The following is a 15,341-nucleotide window of genomic DNA, read 5'->3' as shown; positions in this document are numbered from 1 at the left end:
TTATATTAATAATAATAGTAATAATATATTAAATAATAAGAATAAAGCTTCTTATATTTACTATAATATAAACTACCTATCTAAAAAGTATTAAATAGCTTATCTAAAGCTAATCTTATTAACCTATAAGAACTAAGTAAGCTTTCTTAAGAAGGCTAATAAGTATAAATATAATAAGGACTATTAGGGAGATAATATTAGTATTATACTAACTACCTCTATCTTTATAAAAAGCTTATCTAATATTCTTAGTAGCTTAGCCTTTATTAATATTATTATATAAGATTACTATATTATTAGCTCTTTAATTTATACTACTATTAATAGCTATATAATTTATTATAATAATATTATTATTAACTCTAGATACTCTAGTTATTTTTTTTATAATATAGAGTATTTTATAAAATATACTCCTTATAATAACTTACTTCTTTTTATAGCTACTAATAGAGATAATATTTATCCTCTTAGTATTAATATTATATTCTTTTAGACTTATAATCCTCTTAACCTATTTAAGATAATTAATTAGACTATTAATAATATTAAGTATAGCTTACTAAGTCCTACTAACTTATTTAGCTTTAGTAAACTTTATAAAGCTAGTATTAACTATAATTATAAGTTTAATAGCTTTATATATATAAATAATGCTTACTTTATTAGTAAAGTTAAATAGATTATAGATATTATAGTTCTCTAAACCTATATAACTATTAATATACTTATTAATACTATTATTACTCTTATTAGTATTTATTATAACTTTAAGCTAACTCTTAAGATAATATATTATTACTTAATTTATATTTATCTATTTAGAGTTATTAAAGCTTACTATTATATAAGTATTATATTTACTAAAGAAGAAATAGAGAATTTTTATTATAAGGTATACTATTTAGCTAAGTTAATAGAGATTATTAGCTATAATTCTCTCTTACTTCTTATTTAAATTAGAGAAGAGATATATCTTAATTTTATTAAAGTTAAGCCTCTATTAATAATTAATAAGTATTACGCCCTATATTTTCTTAATAAGTATAATAAATATTACTAGCTTATTTTTATACTTAACTATTATTATAAAGTTATATATAATATTATTAAGAACTTCTATAATATATTTAATAATATAACTAGTTTTAATATTAAAACTTAGGTTTATAATAATACTCTAAAGTTTAAGAAAGTTCTTTATAATCTATACTTTACTAATATTTATATTAACTATATTATTACTAATATACTTTCTATAAATAGCTTTATTAAGTATATTAGAAGAATTATTATTAAAGTAGCTTATATATAGTTAATTAATACTAACTTACTTAAAAAGTTTTAAGATTACTTACTTAATTTAACTATTTAAGTATTTAACTTTCTTCTTTAAGATATTAAAAGTAAAATAAACCTTTATAAAGTTATAATATATAAACTTAACTTTACTACTAATTATAAACTACTTTATATTAAATATCTTTATATTTTTAGCTATACTACTTATATCTATAAAAAAAGTATTAATTACTCTCTTTATTCTAAAAAGATAGAAGCTTATATTATAAAAGGATATCTTATTAAATATATATCTCTTTATAGCTATATCTATTATATTTATATCTTAGAGAAGAAAAAAGTTATTTATTATTATAATATTTACTTCTATAAAGGTTTAATAAATATAGTTCTTTAACTTATATATAATATACTAATTACTAATAATATAGAGTATAATATACTATTTAATAAGCTAGATCTTTAGATTTAATATAGTATAACTATAGGTATTTCTAACTTTTTTAAGAAGTTTTTAGAGATCTCTATTATAATACTAATATCTTTAAACGCTAGTAATAACGCCCTTAATATAGCTATAGAAGGATTAAACTTAATAATACTACTTTTAGATAAAATTATATTTTACTTAACTTTATAATCTCTTTTAGAGGATAATATAGTTATTATAAACTATAATAAGAAAGTTAATAAGTATTATAATAATAATAACTTTAATAAGTCTTTTTATAGTATTATTAACTAAGAACTAAATAATATTAATTTTATTTATAAATAGTAAATTTATAGAGAAGAAAATATTAAGACTTCTTAAGATAATAAGATTACCTTTTCTAGACTTTATTAAAGTAACCTTAAACCTCTTAGTTACTATAAATAGCTTTTTAGTATCTATAGCTATAATAAAAAAGTATATATTACTATTAATATTTAGGTATATAATAATACGCCTAAGTATTTTCTTAATATCTTTATAGCTATTTCTATCTTTAAAGTACTTCTATAAAGTTATAATATTTTAAAAACCTATAATTAAACTAAAAATAACCCTTACTAGCTATAGTAAAAAGAAGCTTATAAATAAGAAATCTAATAGTTTATTATAAAAGAGGTTTATAAACTTATTTATTTTCTTCTTAATATTAAAGTTCTTCTTAGCTAATAAGTTTTTAATATTAAGACTACTATTAATAATATTATTACTTAGTTTAAAGCTTATTAAGTTATATATAGTAACTTTAAGTATAAAGATTAAGCTTCTTAGGAAATCTATATAGTAATTACTATAGCTATAGCTCTTTAACTATTCCTTACTATTATTACTCTTTAAAAACTTAAATACTAAATATATAACTTTAACTTTATTTTTTTTATAATATTAGTTCTTAATAATATTAAGATCTATATTTATTAACTTACTAGCTTTAGTATTAATAATAGTAAGGTTTAGTTTCTTAAGAAAGTATTTTATAGTTTATATAAAGCTTCTCTCTAATAGTTTAATCTTATTTATACTAAGATAAATAAGATTAGCTTTATTCTTATTAATAATAAGCTCTATTTATTTATAAATAAGAACTAATATATTTACACCTTAATATATATTAATAATAATATTATTATTATGTTTAATAAGTAGTATATTAAGAGTATCTATAATAATCTTAAGAAAGTATATACTTTTAAAAAGCTTAATAAAGCTATATAGTTCTTTAGTTTTTAGATTAAATATAATATCTTAACTAAGAAGATCTTCTTTTCTTAATATAAGTATACTAAAGCTATTTTCTATTAATTTAGTTATTAAGATCTATAGCTTATAAAGACTTCTTTCCCTTCTTATAAAAAGCTTTTTATTTAATAAAATAAGAATAAATATATTATTAAAAAAGCTAAAGAGTATATTAAGAAAACTAGCTATATTAACTAGCTTATTTAAGGTACTTATATTAATATTATTTATTATATTAATAAGTTCTACTAAATTAATAGAGGTTTATCTTAAATATATTTATACTTTATTAAGTACTTCTTCTACTACTTCTAAAGAACTATTTATTATAGTATTATTATTAGTAAAACTAATCTAAATTAAATTTTAGCTCTCTATAATATAATAAATACTTCTTTTACTAATAACTAGCTATTTTATATCTTAATTAGAGGATATATTATCTTCTTTAGTAATACTCTTATTACTTAGAAAACTAAAAAATAGATATTTATTACTTTTAGTATAACTAAAGTAAAGTTTATAAACTTAATATTTATTAGTTTTATTTTTAAATAGATTAAGAGATCTATTAAGTAGATATTTAACGCTAAGATAAATATTTTTATTTTTCTTTTTATAAATAGTACTAATATATATTTTTATATTATAAATCTACTAAACTAAGCTTATACTTATTATATTAATATTTAATATAAATAGATTATTAAAGAGGTACTTATAAATAAAACTTTTATACTTTATTTTATTAATAGTTTTAAGATAGTTATTAATAACTTTATAAAGTTTTTTAAAATATAGAAGTATTATAACTTTATTAGAATACTTATATTAGTAAATAAATTAGAGGATAATATAAATTAATATTAGCTAGCTTTAGGATTAATTTAATTTAAAACTTTAAGTTAATTAGAAAATAGGGATTACTTAGTAGTTTAACTAGAAATTAACTAAGTTAATATAAACTTAAAAACTCCTTAGTTTTAAGCTTTTTAGTTTTTAATAAGATTTCTAGCTTTTACTTACTTTATATATATTAATAATTACTACTAAGTTTTAAAATTTAAGAGGTAGTATAATAGTACCTATTTATAAGTACTATAAGTAGCTTATATAGTTTAGGGGCCCTCTAAGCCCTTCTTTTAGCCTCTAGCCTAGTAAACAGCCGACTTAGCTAGATTCACACACAACATATCATTACTACTCGTTTGCGCCTATGCCTCTATACGCAGTGTGGAAAGCACTCCCTTGGTCTAAGAAATGCCATTTTGCTTGCAATATGGCATCGAGCCCCCGAAGAACCTCTAAGCACGATGTTAGATGCCTTATTGCGCTACGGATCGCTTGTAATGGACCTAGACCTGAATCCATTCCACGTTGCGGCTTTGTCGGAAAACCCTCTAGCGCTCCAGCAATTGCAAAACCACGTGGAAAGAAACTTCCTCGCTTATCGGTATGTTGCTTGTTTCAATTCAGCTGAATGTGAATGACTGACCTGTTCCGCAGCGCACTCTATCGCCACCTGCCTTGGGCTCAACGGACGTCCTGGAAAGAATTCCTCGCCGCTGCTGCCAGCCGTGTCAGCCGCTATTCCTCAGCAATGAAGCGCGACTGGCCGCTTGACAACAAGTTTTCGGGAAGCGCGCTTCACTATGCCATCGAGGCCGAGAATCAAGAGTGTATCAAGTTCTTCATCAACTGCGGCACTGACCTCAACGTTCTGGACGAAAACCAGAGGACTCCTCTTATCCTGGCTGCAGAAATGGACAATTTGGAAGCCTTTAAATGTCTTCTTGCTGCGGGGGCTGATCCGTCTTTTCGCAGTTTGGGGGGCACATCGGCACTAATGTGGGCCGCTGAGAATGGGAACATGGAGATGATTGAACTGCTCGACAAGACGGGACCAAATCTCACGTGCGATCACTGGGGGTATGATGCCCTACATAAAGCGCAATTGCATTACTCATCGGCACCAAAAATGCTATCTTACTTCTGGAGCAGAGGTTTCGATCCCCTTCATCGCCTTAACATCAATGGGCTCAGTACAATCACATACGCCATGTACTTAGGCAACGACACAAAGTTGATGACGTTGATCCTTAACTCCGGCCTGCTGTACCAAATTGATGCAGAAGACGCGGGAAACCCATTATCGTACGCTTCCGGATATGGCGAATACCAACTGCTCAGAAGTCTCTTGCGACTTTACACCCAATGGGGGATAATTGACAAGTATCTTCACCGCGATGCATATGATGCGCATTCGCCTTTATGTAGCGCAACAGTCCGCGGCTACGTCTCGTGCATCGACGAGCTCCTTAAATACGGAGCAAAGATAGATCATGAAGGTTGCTTTCAAGGGAGCGCATTGATGGGCGCCACTACATATGGTAGGCTTGAGGCCGCCAAGAAGCTCGTCCGCTACGGCGCGTCAATCTCGTACACGAATGATGAGGGCATTCATCGGAACGCGTTCGAAGCTGGTAAACATCATTCTCAAATCAGAGAATGGTTCCTAGTTGAGAGGTTCCGAGATCAGGATAAGCTGACAGTAAAACCGCACTGGTGTGACGAGGGAAATCTTGTCGTCAAGGAATGGAGCGGAATCACCAAGATTAAATGGCGCTTGACAGGCAGCAACCTACGACGGCACGATGAATCACGTTTGGATTACCTCTGCAGAAAGAAAGATATCATGAAAGACGTCAGAGGACAGGTGGTGGTCCGAGACACGGTAACGTTCCCAACGAGTGCAGAATCATCATAAAAGACGAGGTCAGATCCGGTCCAGACCCCTCATTGTGGTTTTCCTTTTCTTTTCTGCCTTTTTTAGCTTATCACCTAGAACACGCAATCGAAACATGTGTAAGTCCAAGTGATGAAGTCAAAGAGCTGAACACAAACTTCGTGTAGATAACTTCTAGAATCGAGGAAATACCGAGGACTGAACCAACGCGCGTTCACTGCACATTGTACACCAATAACTTCAATAACAAGTCGATTAAGAGCCTGCACTAGATGTGCGAAGTTATTTTGGCAAGCTAGCCGAGTATGCGGAATTCGGTGCCTTTTCCTGATCAATGGCAAACTGTGTAATGTAGTAGACGTAGACAAAGGTGGACGCGCCCAGCAAGTCTAGAAATTGTTTTCCAAGTTGACGTCCCGTAATAGCCAACCTCAAAGTGCGGACCGTATTCCACTGGGAATGAGATCTCAGGTAAAGAGCCCCTTTAATCATTACCTGGCGTACGCCAAGTCAATATTGAACAACATCAGCAAGAGTGCAATCTAGCAGAAGCCGGTATCGCGAACATCCGCCCTCTCTTGGAAGACACGGCTCATCTCATATATATCGTCGGACTTCGTTTTAAGCTTAGATGTCGAAATTGAAGGCCACGTCGAAGATCGAAATTACTTTCGGCGCTAGAGGGAGCAAGGAGTCAGGACCCCAGCACTTCGCCAGCCAAGATGGGATTGACTCGCGGGAGCATTTAGAGTTGTCGCTGCTGTAAATTAATCGTGTCCCACTCTTTGGTGCCGAGCCCCCTTTCCTTCGAGGCCAAGCTTTTCTCCGGCGGCGCAGCATCCACCGGGGCAGTGCGTCAGAGATATTACAAAAGGCCAGCCCGAGGGAGGAAGCGAAGAGGCCTTGACTCTTGAGTCCGAGGGCGTTGTCGCTTGTGACTCGAATAAATGATGGCCCGAGGCTTGTGCATATCCTTCTGAGAGAGCCTCACATGTGGCAAAGCCTTACCGTTATTGGCATCCCGCCCCCTTTCATTTGATGATTGCACACACACCAGATCACGAAGTTGCATCCGCTGGATGCCAAGGAACTGATGGGCAGGCGTCACCGGAGGTTCGGCACCAACTTCAAACGGGCTTGAACGGGAGTGTGACGTCGTAACATTTCACCTGATGTTGGGGGACCGCACGGAGGATGGGTGTCTGCGTCGAACAAACACAGGATTTCAGCCACGAAGGCGCCAAAAGGAAGCACTGCTAACGTTCTCGAACAGGAGAAGGGAGGAAAGAAAGGCCCAGGGGACGGTTCGTTCGAATTTAATTGGGCGGGGACTGTGCGTGTGGGCAGATACAACATTGATTGAAGGCTGGTTTGAGCTTTTGTGCACCGGGCGGCGAAAAAGATGCGATTGTCCGATTGAGGGCCTGTCAAAGTAAACCTTGGCGTTCAGTAGAGTTTGGAACGAATGGCAGGAGAGCAGTTGTAGTAGCATTCCGCCCGTTTTGGTCTCTGGGTCTCTGCTTTCCTCTCATCTTATCCCCATTCAAATTCTAGTCGTTTGAGAAGAGCGAATGGACTCTCTTTTGGGAGGATGGCTGCTGAGACTGATTGGCGGAAAGGATCAGAACGGTTGGCTCCCCCGTACTCGCGTAGTGCATTTCGCAGTGTATGTGCTCTCTCGTACAGGACGAACCCCGGCAGCCCCGTCACCAAGAAAAGATCAATACGGGACAGCCGATCTGATCTTCTCAGGCACTGGCGGCGACGGCGTGGGCGGGGAGAAGACATTCTGAAACTGTGCGCCTCTCACGACTTTTGGTGGCTGGCGGCGATGAGCCCTGGAGTGAAGAGTACCTACAGCTGCCAGCAGTGCGAAGAAGTGGACCCTTGTTCTGGCCGGGCCGCCCACATCGGCACCAGAGCTGCAGGATTGCAGCGAATCGGGGGTCCGGGACCGCGGCAACAGCGGGGCGGCTTGGCGGAGAAGGGATCCACTGTTCAACGTATGGACCCATTTAAAGACCCGCTGAAAACTTGGTGTGGATCGGGGCTTTATTGGGTCCCCAGCAAAAAAGGTGTCGCACCAGCGTCTTTTGGGACTTCTTGGCACAAGGTCTGAAACGGTGAAACACCAACAACACTGCAGGGCCTCGCGTCTTCTTTCCCTCTTGCCGCCGCCGCTGTCTTGGACCCTCCCATTCTCCCCTTCAACACCCCCAGCGACCTCGCGTCCTGTAACCCTCCTTTGGCTCCTCCTCGCGCTCCGGACTTCCTCTCGTTTCCGGTTGCCCACCCGGAGTGGGCACTGAAGAACTCCAGTCCACCACCACAAGTCCAATGTTCGAAAGGGATGGATGGATGGTTCGCAGCAGCGCTTCCTGACGCAATGACAGACAGCGGCTGCACGGGCGCAGCAACCACCACCACAAGAAACCTTAGACCACTTTAACGACAGGACGTTGCAGGGGAGGGGCATCGAGAGACGAGACCAACCGGCGGTTTTGGGCCACGCAAGGAACACTCCTCCCCTGGTCACCTTGTCACCTTGCGATGTGACGGCGCCCTCACCTGCCCTTCGTTCTTTCTTACGTTATACATACGGCCACTTAGCACCTCGCCTCCTGGCCCTCGTTCCCGTTCCTCGATCTCTGCATCGAAACAAAGGGACGTCACCCCCCTCTCGCTCCCTTCCCTCCCCCATCTTCGATCCCCCCTCCTGTCGACACATGGCCAAGATGAGGTGAAAGCTTCCAAGTCGACATCAAGCTTTCACTTTTCTTCATTCTTCGCCTTTCCCTTCTTCACGGGCGGTGCCCACTAACTTTCTTTCATTCTGTCTCTACAGCTGGGCTGCTTTCTGTCCGTCCCAACACGACGACCTACATATCTCATTTTTCACCCTTATTTTTTGATCACGCGACCATCGAAACAGCTTCACTATCAGTTCTCGGGTTGGATACTCAGGTCTTTTGAAACTTGAGCTTGGCACTACGACAACATGGAGGCTGTGGCGAGAAACATTGTGAGAAGGTAGGATTTCATGGCATCACAACGACATCTCATATGACCGACGTGACTAAATTTTCATAAGGCGTATCCCCCGCCGCCGGCCACGCTACCAGAGAGACGACTTGCGCATCGAGATCCGAGACGACTCTTCTGATGGCGAGGACTCGCCCTCACCGGACCACTCCAGCTTCCCGCCGGGCGTGAGCAAAACTCACTCACCAAAGACAAAGACCCATTCGCCAAAGACCACGGACCCGCCACCGCCGCCGCCGCCTCCCGTCCTGGCCCCGGCCAATCCCACCGGCACCGACGAGACGACGACCACCTCCGAGTCTATCACGCCCACAAGCGCACCCTCCCGTGAGCCCTCGCGCGAGCAACCCCGGCCCACGTCTTTCCCTGCCGCTTCTGCCACCCCGCCATCCAGGACTAGCAGTGTTCCTACCGCCCTTCCCGAGAGCCAGTTCACGACGACCAAGCCGACTCTTGCACCGACGGGAGGCACCACGAGGGGAGGAAACGAGATTGGCTTGGGCGACGACAGATCTTCAGACGCAGGGTGGACGCCGACTGCCATCGCGTTCGGGACCATTGGTATGTCACTAAGATGAAGCATCCATCCGTGTCTCTTTTGAGTGCCAACTGACATCCTCATCAGCCATTGCCGCGCTGTTCCTCGTGATAGGCTGGGGCCTCTGGTGGTTCCTCAAATACCGCAAACGCCGCGACGCACGCCGCATGTACGAACGCTCCATGTCCCCCGACGGCCACTACTGGAACCCCGAATCGACCTTCTCGCCCTCCCAGAAGCAGCCCGCCCGCCGCGCCCCGTCCAGCATCATGGCCGAGCTCATGGGCGCCGCCTACGCCGCCGAAAACGGCTCCGCCGGCGGCTACCACCCGGACGACCGCAACTCGCTCACCCCGCAGGGCTACCTGGACGAGAAGAAGTACGCCTCCGGTCGCCAGCTGCCCATCCTCGAGCCCGCCCCCGTCCACCAGCCCAACGTCCGCAACTCCATCGCCAGCTGGATCCGCCGCCACCACCCGCTCAAGCTGAACCCCCTCTCCGGCCGCAGCAGCGTCTACTCCTCCCGCACCATGGGCGCAAGCGCCCAGAGCGTGAACGCGCCGCCTGTCCCGAACGTGCCCGATGCGTACCGCCCCGACAGCCAGCAGGCCGGCAACGCGAACAGGTACACCGCGTCGAGCAGGTACGGCACCGAGAACCAGTCCGACACGAACTCCATCCTCTCCCTGTACGAGAACCGCCAGCCACCGGCGGCGGCGGGACAGCAGGGCCGACCGCCGCAGCCGCTGTGGCTGGAGACGCCGCCGCCGCTGATGCACGGCGACCGCGGCGTCTCGATGGCGCCGACGGAGGCGACGGAGAGCACCTGGCGCAGCTGGGGCGGCGGGGTCAACCACCCGCGCGAACAGGCACCGCCCCCGCAGACGCCGCGTCGCGGCTGGATCGAGAAGTGCATCAAGTTCGGAGGACTCAAATAATTTGCTGCTGCTGTCTGTACAACAAGGGACCTCCAATGTTCCGGTGAATCCGAAGGACGGCCCGCCGAGTGTATCATACGGGAAAAGGTGTCCCTCATCGTCTGCACAACTACCGCTGCGATACCACACAAGCTCATCCCATCCTTCATACCATAGTGTTAAATGCTGTTTTCCCGTGTGCATATTGAGACAAAATCAAACAAAACGTATATATAGATCGGTTAGGGGAATAATCGAAATTTTCCAAACACAGTCCTTTTTGCTGCACCGTCCATGCCGTGATTGACGTTACACAGCGACGTCCTGCTACACCATCTCAGCCTCACATCATCCAAACCCACGCGCAACCTCACTTGGTATTCGCAATACACGCCGCCATAGTCGACCCCCTCTGCCCATTCAACGCTGCCCTCAACTCCGTCTCAAAGTCCTTCTCCCACGCCTCCTCCAGATACACCGGCGCCCACCCCAGCCGCTCCCTCGCCACAGTCCCCTTCGTCTTGCGGTGGCCCGCGTACCCCGTCTCCGCGACCGCCACATTCCCCGCCGTCGTAACCGCCGCGTCCTCAATGCTCCACTCGCGGATCTCCGGCGTCTGCGGGCCGTCCTCGAGCGGCAGGTTCCCCGTCGCGAACGCCACGTCGAGACACTTCTTCGGGATCTCCGCGGTCAGCGTGCGCCCGACGGCGGGGAAGATGATGCCCCCCGTGCCGGAGGGGACGTTCGCGCCGTCGTTGTGGACGATGTCGCGCACGCAGAGGACGTAGAGGTCCGCGAGGTCGGAGACGTGCACGGTGTCGATGCAGCCGGTGCCGTCGCCGACGCGGATGCCGAAGCCGTGCTGCAGGACGAAGGACATCATCACGGGGACCATGAGGCCTGCGCGGTTGAAGAGGCCGGAGCCCGTGCCGAAGATGCAGGGGGCCTGGATGGAGGCGGCGGAGACGCCGGTCTCGGAGGCGGTGCGGAGGACGACGAGTTCGGCGGCGCGCTGGGGGTACCACTCGCGCCGGTTTTCGGCTTCCTCGAAGGCGAAGACGGATTGGGAGTTGGCGTCGTCGTGTTCGACGTCGGGGCGGGGGACGCCGCTGAGGGGCCGGTCGGCGATGTTGGAGGTGCCGGAGGTGTGGATCATCCACGGGGTTGTGCCGGGGCGGTGGTGGGTCTTGCGGCGCTGGGCGAGGCCGAGGACGAGGGCTTCGGCGGAGGAGGGGTGGAAGCCGGAGGCGGCATTGATGACGAGGTCGTGCTGGGAGGCGAGGCGGGTGAGGGTTTGGGCGTCGTCGAGGGAGGTGATGTGGACGGGGCGGACGCGGGGGCCGTAGGTTGCGGTGAGGAGCTCGGCGCGGGACGGGGAGGAGGAGGAGGGGTTGCCCGGGCGGATGGGGAGGGTGATTGGGTTGGAGGGGGTGATTGTGGATGTGAGGTCCGGGTGGGCGAGGAGGTGGTGGAGGACGGAGCCGCCGACGTAGCCGGTGGCGCCCATGAGGAGGATCTTTGGCTTTTGGGAGGGCATTTTGGTGCAGAGGATGTGCTGGGCAGAGAAAAGGAGACTGACTCGAGCCGGTAGCGGTGCGGTTTTCCAGGGGCGAGGTGAGCGGTTTTTTATCATCCCTCCCGGCTACCTAGCACTCGTCGCTGGGAATCCTCGAGGGTTCAACCAACACATACCGCCTCCACCATATCACCAGACATGCCGCCCGACTCTGTTGGCGCTAAGCGGGCGCGGGCGATGGGTGTATGCACCGGGACATGGGCCGCGACCCGCCGTGTGGCTCCCGGTGGCCGGTGTTTGGGCGTTGAGCGTTCGTGATGGACCGGGGCGCTGAGTCGTCGCATGGGCCAGAGGAGCGGAAGGACCCCGGTCTGCTGTCACATTGAGGGCGACCCTGGTGAGAGGTCCACTTTCTGCAGCGGATACCCGAGGCCCCCTTTGCGCGCAGTTGGATGGAGGGGGGGAGGTGATGGATCGCCGGTGGGAAGGACGGGTGATGGCAGTGGGTTTGGCAATAGTGCGCGAGGGGGATGGTGGTTGCGGCCGTAGGAGGATGGAGTTGGGGGTGGAGGCGGGTGATGAGGATGCTGAATTCCGGTGATGGGACTCGTATTTGGGGGATGTTGTTTTTGATAGACGGTCTTGGTTGTTAGAATGCAGTTTGCGAGGACGTCGGGGCTGGGGGTGGCTCAGGTCGGGGTCGGGGTGAGGCATGAACGGAAGTGAGTGGCCGTCCGGTTGAAGTTGTTGGGTGAGTGTGGAAGTGAGTGCTCAGCCAATCACATGCGATGAACGGAACCTCCAGTCTTCATATGGATATCATTATGAATTCATGTCTGACGCCGGTATTGTCAACTCGCTGATCATTTAAATTAAACATTACCAAATACACCACTTTACAAGCCGATCTTGGCAGCCAGATAATGCACCGCGACCTTGGTCGTCAGCGCCAGAATGCCCGTAGCCGGGATCTTGTCATCGTCAGACCGTCTAGCCCATCCAAGCTCAAACGGCAGCCTCTCATTCTCTGTTCATCCTGTCAGTTCTCACATTCTCATCTCAACCCAGGGCACAGCAAACTCACCAAAAAAGTACACCACCCAATCTGTCCGGGCATTTCCATCCTCATAGTCCCCAAACAGGCCCAGGTACATCGCCGTCTGGCCCAGACTATTCGTGTACCCGTCCAGCGGCAGGTTAAACTCGGGGTTCACGGCCTTGGCCGTCTTCTGCCGCGCCACAAGCGCCTTCGCCGCGTCGCTGATGCTGATCAGGTCCGCGGGCCAGTACGACTTGGTCTCGTCGAAGATGGTCTGGTTGAAGGACCAGTTGTCGCCGAAGTGGATATCCGCGCGGCTGAGGGACGCATCGTGCTCGATGAGGTCGTGCGTGATGAGGTCGCTGAGGTGGAAGGTCTGCGCGTCGCCGGTGGAGGAGGCCGTCAGCGCCTTGTTGCCCTGCAGCCGGAAGAAGAGCTTGGCGTCCTCGCGCAGGTTGAGGCCGGCGTGCATGCCCTCGATGAGCGCGTCGACGGAGATGTTGCGCCCTGTGCGGGGGAGGTAGCCGTGGTTTGCGAGGGAGTTGAGCAGCGGGCAGGGGGAGCGGACTGTGTGTGGATGTGTTAGTTGAGGGGTGGTAGGAGGGGAGGGAGGGGGGACGGACGGTCGTTGGCGCCGGCTGGTTGCCATTGGTGTGCCGCATCTTGGCCGAGCACGGCGGCTGTGAAGAGAGCGAAGGACAGGAATGAGACGCGCATTGTGGTGGTTTGAGGTGAAAGAGTGACTGGTAGTTGGATCAAACGAGAGAGAGACTGTGTCCTACACCCAGCAGGATCGACATCAGCCCAGCGGGACGCGGGAACCGGAAGCAAGATATGCTTTTTCCCCTGCTCTCCTTCTTGCTTTCCCTCCAGGGCTGATTTCTGATCGGCGGACTCTCCGATCTGGGGAGGCCGGGGGGCACATGCCTAATTGGGTGCGGGGCCCGCCCCGGGATGCCCGAACCGCCGCGGCGCGACGGCCGAATTCACAGTGGTCTGTGGGTCCGGACCCCGTATTCTGGAAAGATGGGAAATTGCTTCAACTTAAATTGAGTGCGGCGCGACCAAACAACGAGCGCGCATTTGCAATGCCTTGACTCGGGAGATGGTTCCACCACCTTCTTATTTTAGAGGTTTATGCTTGTGATGGTTTTTCCCTCTTTCCTGTTTTGATGATGGAATTGCTGGGCTGAGCCGATGGGATCGTGTTTCTCGGCGTTTGTGTCCGTTGTGGAGATGTTGTGGGTACGGCAGAAGTGTTTGCTTCTTATGTGGTGTCGTTAAGAGTCTTGGCTGGCTGAGTTCGGCCCCGAACGCGGTGTTGAAGAGTCCGTCGCTGTAATTCTGCCCCTGAGCTTATATTAACCTAGCTTGCAGGTTGATGCACAACTGAGAAGATTTTCGATCCGCTTCGCGACGATCCGGCGATGCAAAGGCTCTATGCAAGCCTGGCCGTACTTCTTTCATATTATTGCAATTGTCCAACTTGGATCTTCTTGAATCGGCATCCTATCTCTTTGGGAACCTAAATTGGTGTACTGTTCTGAGTGCGATGACCAAGATTCGACACACGGTTGCTAGCTTGGCACCTATTTAAGCGAGGGCTGGAAACACCAACACACGACAGTGGTGTCTAGAACGCATTTTGAACGTAATTGGGAGTGTAGGAGAAGCTGGAAAACTTTGTTCGAAGTATTCCGGCGGGATGATTTTGGAGTGAATGCCAATCCCAGACGCCGCAGCTTCGGGCCGTGTGGAGTCGCATCGCCCGATGTTCACCGGTAGGTTTCAGGCCCGACACGGGGCGGGCCCGACTCGGGCTGGAGTACGCTAAAATTGCCTGACCCGAAAGCCGACTTCTTTCGCGGTGATGCAGGCCAATGTGAGTTGATTGCTCCACACCAACTTTTTCAAATCTAAACACGCGTTGAGATTTTATCTTGAGCTTTGGGAACTTTTCTAATGACCGTCCTGCGCGGACTCATTGAGCAAAGGACTGCCGACATACCGCACAGCTACAGGTTGTCCCCCGACTGCGACATTCGCCTCCATCGAGTTCATTCATGGACTGAAACTTAAGTAAGCGCCCCTGGCTAACCAGACATTTGATGAACATAGTATGCAAGTAGAGTCAATCATGGAATCATTATGGTCAGCTCCTTCAATTACATAACCCGACGCCATTAGGTGAGTTGTCAGCCTCACAGAGGCGTGCATTACGCTGCAATCTGCCAAAAGGTTCAGGTAGTAATCATGTCAGTGCCGCGACGCCCAGGTCGAAGAAGCCTTGGACTCAACCTCACCAATAAGTATCAGAAACGGGCTTTTCGGGCCAATAGTACCTCGGGGCCAATTTCCAGCTCGTGCACTGATCTTGATGGATGATATACAGCCATGGCATTCTTGTTGTGGCGACTGGCCATACCGGTGCTCAAAGCCTGCGACGCCAAAATCAGCCTAGAGGCTGTGTAATGCACAGGCATAAGGTAGCTTATTCGAGAAAGAAAGC

At 45.9% G+C, this 15,341-nt stretch overlaps 3 protein-coding genes across 3 annotated transcripts; 1 reads left to right on the top strand and 2 right to left on the bottom strand.

The window, feature by feature from the left end:
• Window positions 1–8,778: 8,778 nt before the first annotated feature.
• CGCS363_v002570 (uncharacterized protein) lies at window positions 8,779–10,298 on the top strand (the record flags this gene model as incomplete). The annotated part of the gene is made up of 3 exons (XM_036634419.1): window positions 8,779–8,810; window positions 8,872–9,383; window positions 9,448–10,298. 3 exons carry the CDS (start codon window positions 8,779–8,781, stop codon window positions 10,296–10,298), a joined length of 1,395 nt encoding a protein of 464 aa, XP_036499978.1.
• Window positions 10,299–10,647: 349 nt separating this feature from the next.
• CGCS363_v002569 (uncharacterized protein) lies at window positions 10,648–11,814 on the bottom strand (the record flags this gene model as incomplete). Its single annotated transcript, XM_036634418.1, has 1 exon — window positions 10,648–11,814. The coding sequence occupies one exon, from the start codon at window positions 11,812–11,814 to the stop codon at window positions 10,648–10,650; it is 1,167 nt and encodes a 388-aa protein (XP_036499799.1).
• An 875-nt stretch (window positions 11,815–12,689) lies between these two features.
• Window positions 12,690–13,549, bottom strand: CGCS363_v002568 (putative sterigmatocystin biosynthesis peroxidase stcC; the record flags this gene model as incomplete). The annotated part of the gene is made up of 3 exons (XM_036634417.1): window positions 12,690–12,820; window positions 12,878–13,399; window positions 13,456–13,549. 3 exons carry the CDS (start codon window positions 13,547–13,549, stop codon window positions 12,690–12,692), a joined length of 747 nt encoding a protein of 248 aa, XP_036500763.1.
• Between the last annotated feature and the right edge of the window lie 1,792 nt (window positions 13,550–15,341).

This window comes from Colletotrichum siamense (assembly GCF_013390195.1).
Source record: "Colletotrichum siamense strain Cg363 chromosome Unknown KSG_Cg363_contig02, whole genome shotgun sequence".
Lineage (NCBI taxonomy): Eukaryota > Fungi > Ascomycota > Sordariomycetes > Glomerellales > Glomerellaceae > Colletotrichum > Colletotrichum siamense.
The sequence above is the reverse complement of the archived record's forward strand: the minus strand, read 5'-3'. Positions and strand labels throughout refer to the sequence as shown.